This window comes from Arachis ipaensis, chromosome B04 (assembly GCF_000816755.2).
Source record: "Arachis ipaensis cultivar K30076 chromosome B04, Araip1.1, whole genome shotgun sequence".
Lineage (NCBI taxonomy): Eukaryota > Viridiplantae > Streptophyta > Magnoliopsida > Fabales > Fabaceae > Arachis > Arachis ipaensis.
This window is the reverse complement of record NC_029788.2, coordinates 130433593-130438342: the sequence shown is the minus strand read 5'-3', so window position 1 is coordinate 130438342 and position 4750 is coordinate 130433593. Positions and strand designations below refer to the sequence as shown.

The 4750-nt window shown below is 30.7% G+C and overlaps 2 protein-coding genes across 2 annotated transcripts in view; both read left to right on the top strand.

Moving 5' to 3' along the window:
• The window catches only part of LOC107637388, a 21879-nt gene that overhangs the window by 15025 nt on the left and 2104 nt on the right, over positions 1–4750 (top strand). The gene's annotated exons all lie outside the window — the stretch shown is intronic.
• The window catches only part of LOC107635524 (probable endo-1,3(4)-beta-glucanase ARB_01444), a 6537-nt gene continuing 1889 nt past the window's right edge, over positions 103–4750 (top strand). Inside the window, exon 1 of the mRNA XM_016339009.2 lies at positions 103–1900. Within this exon, the coding sequence (XP_016194495.1) occupies positions 352–1900 (1549 nt within the window). The 5' untranslated portion in view covers positions 103–351. The remainder of the gene's footprint in view (positions 1901–4750) is intronic.

The following is a 4750-nucleotide window of genomic DNA, read 5'->3' as shown; positions in this document are numbered from 1 at the left end:
ACCCCATAAAATTAGCTTTATTATTCTTTCTATATTTTTTCATAGTTTGACTATGTATGTGAGTGGATTCCTTTCCTATTTACCCTTTCAGAAAACACAATTTTCTAGATGTCACCAAACAATTTTCTAGATGTAATAATTACTGTAATAGGCTACTACTATTACATAGGAAATCCAACAGGCTCACCTAAGAATAATTATAGTCATTAAATTAAAATGGGTTTAAGTTATCTTTTCTGTGCTGAAGAAGAGGAAGAGGCAAAAAGTGATCTTAAGTCTTAACTATCTCACATTCTCTCATTGTATATATAAAATCACTTCACATCAACACTCCTCAAAATCACTTCATGCATGCAGATGCAGATAATGGCAAACATAACACACTTAGATGATGATGAACAACCTTTTCTCTTCCCACTCACAAACTCCAAAGTGCTCCCTGACCCTTCAAAGTTCTTCTCTAAAAACCTTTTCTCTTCTGCTTTGCCTACAAACTCATTCTTCCAGAACTTCGTCCTCAACGATGGCAACAATAAAGAGTACATTCACCCTTACCTCATCAAACCCTCTGATTCCTCTCTTTCTATCTGCTACCCTTCTCTCTCTGTCTCCTCTCATTCCATGCACCAAGTCTTCACACCTGATCTCACTATATCTTCCTCAACAAGTTCTCTTTCTCGCCATGTAATATCTTCCTTCAGTGATCTCAGTGTCACTCTTGATTTTCCCTCTTCCAATCTCACTTTCTTCCTTGTTAGGGGAAGCCCTTATGTTACTGTTTCTTTGTCTCGAAATGAATCTCTTTGTATAACTTCCATACACAGTTTCTCTTCTTTTTCTTCAAATGGTTCACCCAACAAGTATTCTCTTAAACTTGGCAATGGTCAGAATTGGCTTATCTATACTTCTTCACTGATCAAATTTAGTTTCAGCCATGACTTGAAGCTCACTTTCTCCAATAATTCCTCTGATGGGGCTCCTGTGATGCTTCGGATAGCAGTTATACCAGATTCAAGTTCAAAAACCGAGGTTGTTCTTGACAAGTACAGTTCTTGCTACCCTCTTTCTGGGGATGTTTTGTTCAATAAGCCATATTGTGTTGAATACAAATGGCAGAAGAAAGGTTTTGGCAATTTGTTGATGCTAGCTCACCCTCTCCATCTTCAACTTCTGTCTAAAGATGAGGGTAATGTGAATGTTCTTGAACATTTTAAGTATAGAAGCATTGATGGGGACCTTGTTGGTGTTGTTGGAGATTCATGGTTATTGGAAACTGATCCTGTTCCTGTGAATTGGCATTCCAACAGAGGACTGAAAGAAGAATCCTATGATGAAATCAAATCAGCACTTTCTAAAGATGTTGAGGATCTAGATTCTTCTGCAATAACAACTACTTCAACTTACTTTTATGGGAAATTGATAGCAAGGGCAGCAAGGTTGGCTTTGATAGGAGAAGAGGTTGGTTTTCTTGGTGTGGTTGCTAAGGTTAAAAAGTTCTTGAGTGAAACCATTGATCCATGGCTAAATGGAACTTTCAATGGCAATGGATTTCTATATGATGAGAAATGGGGCGGAATTGTTACCAAACAAGGTTCGACTGATCCAGGTGCTGAATTTGGCTTTGGAGTTTACAATAATCACCATTATCATTTGGGATACTTTCTCTATGGGATTGCAGTGCTAGCAAAGATTGATCCAAAATGGGGTAAGAAGTACAAGCCTCAAGCCTATTCAATTATGTCAGATTTTATGAACTTAGGAGGAGGAAAGGCTGAACATTATCATTCAACTTTGAATCATTATCATTACACACGTTTAAGGTGTTTTGATCTTTACAAATTGCACTCTTGGGCCGGAGGACTAACCGAATTTGCTGACGGAAGGAATCAAATGGGCACAAGTGAAGCTATAAATGCATACTATTCAGCAGCATTGTTGGGTTTGGCATATAATGATACAGAACTTGTTATATTAGGATCAACTCTGGCAGCATTGGAAATTCATGCAGCTATATTAGTTTTAATTTTTTTTGTAACAGCTACATTAATTGAAAGAACTTTTTCAACTATGAATCTCAATAAAAATTGACTTCTAATTGTATAAGAAATAAATTTCTAAATAAGTATTTTCTTATATATATGTAAAAGAAATACTACACATCCAAGTTTTTTTATGAACTAACTCTATTCATGCAAGTTAAACAATAAAACTTAAAATAATATTAGTCATAACTGATTTTTGTTGTCTTAGACAAATTTAATTGGACTTGGTTAACAAAAAAATATGAATATGTAGCATTATCCTATATAAAAAGACATATATTTATAAGGGTAAAGTATATTTTTTTTCTCTGAAGTTTGGCAAAAGTTTTAAAAGTACCCCTAAGTTTTATTTTGTTTCAATTTTCTCCCAAAAATTTTCTATTTGCATCAAATATATCCTTGAAAGCTAAATTTTCAAAAAATTTAAGACCAATATAACAATGATGCATGAAAATTATGCTTGATTTGCTTGTGTTGAGGGGTTGTTCTTATGTAATTGTTGTTGAATCGATCTTAAATTTTTTTAAAAATTAGCCGTCAAGGGTATATTTGATGCAAATCGAAAACTTTTGGGACAAAATTAAAACAAAATAAAACTTAGGGATATTTTTGAAATTTTTGTCAAACTTTAAGATAAAAAATAGTTGGAGCTGTCTCTGTTGGCATGCAGTCCTTTTTTTTCATTTTGCTCCACTAACTCTGCTGGTTGAGGAACCCGTCCACCACCTCTGTTGTCCTTGGCTTTGCTTTCTTCTTTGGCTTGCATCACCTTTTTCTTTTGTTCCATTATCCCTGCTATTCGAGGAGCTACACCACCACCTTTGTTCTCTTGCAACTTTGTGTTTTACTTCACCAAATTCTGAATGTTGTTCTGCTGATGTCCTTGGAAAAATGAGAGTGTCCTTATGTCTTGTTGCTTTATTAGAACTACAGCTGTCCTTGTTGTTGACAGATATCCTTCTCTTTCTTCCTTTTGATTCGGTGCTCTCTCCCTTAGTTCATATACTGATATATTATTCATTAGCAAGTAATGAGTTTAAATGATGGAGCTATAATACATTAAGTTTCTGAGGCAACACTCATTTGGGTTGAAGTAATACATAGATGGGCATGCATTACTCAGCACACACGTTAGACAAATAATTGGGCTTTTAACTCAAATAATGTTTGTCATCATTTATAAAAACCAAAGGGTTAACCACTAAAAACGTCTCCGAAATATTCAAACACTGATAACAATGCACTCAAATTTTACTATCGACAAAAATGTCTTTAAATAATTTAAAAACACAACAATACTCAACAGTAAATATATATTTTTAAAAAATACCTTAGAGATTGATTTTTGACGTGATTTTTTACAAGCATAATTAAAAAAATGAGATATTATTATACTTAAAATTTAGTGATTTTTTTCTAAGTATATATTTTTTTGTGATTTTTTCACAAAAAAATATATACTCAATAAAAAATTACCAAATTTTAAGAATAATAATATCTCATTTTTTAATCATACTTGCACAAAATTGCATCAAAATTCAATCTCTAAAGTATTTTTTAAAAATATATATTTACTATTGGTATTATTGTTATGTTTTTAAATTATTTGAAAGTATTTTTACCAATTTTTTTGTATAATAATATCTTATTTTTGTGATCATGCTTGCAAAAAATTGCGTCAAAATTCAATCTCTAAAGTATGTTTTAAAAATATATTTTTTATTGGATATTGTTGTTGTGTTTTTAAATTATTTAAAGACATTTTTGTTGATAGTAAAATTCGAGTATATTTTTGTCAGCGTTTAAATAATTCGGAGATATTTTTGATGGTTAACCCAAACCTAAAATCAAATTAAGGTCAGCAATCTTTCCCTTAATAACAAACATGATAAAAGAAGATAATTAAAAATAAACAATAATTTAAATGAGTTGAGAACACTTTTTTTTTATGGCATTTAGAGTATGTGTTACTTCCCTCAATGTTAACATTACTTCCCTTAATCATAGCTTCCTCTAGAAATAGAAATTACACACTATCCAAAATACCAATGGAGTATAACATAGAAATAATGATTAACAGTAATCAACTAAAATCATCACTTAGTGACAAGTATCACATAATCATCATTCTTAACTAGTTTTGTCTACGCCAATACTAACATTCTTTTTCTTTTCTTTCCCTTTTGTCGTTGAGGAGGAAAATGAAGAACCTGCACAAAATTTTGTTAGTGACTAATGTAGACAATAAATAAGTCATATTTAACAATAGTAATTATTATTATCGTCTCCAAAAATACACGATTACACCGAAATAAATCATATTAAACAAAAAAATTTTTAATTATAAATTAAAATAATAACTATTTTCCAAAAATAAAATACGATTTATTCCTGTATACTCTTATTTTCCCATAAAGTGAAATCACCATTAAATATTTTTTCTCTCATATTTTCTCTTAATCACACCTATAAAATAAATAGTAATAAATCATACTTTACCCTAAAAAATAAAATTCAAAATTTAGAAAATCTAAATCCAAAAATCAAACAGGTTCACTTACACTTTGTTTAGACGTTAGAAAGAAAATAAAAAAAAAAGTTAAGTTATTTATATGTTGTTTGAATGAATAGAAAATAGATAAAAAAAAATAATTTTTTTTAATCTGAATAGAAAAAAAATAAAAATAAAAAATTATAATAGTATAAAA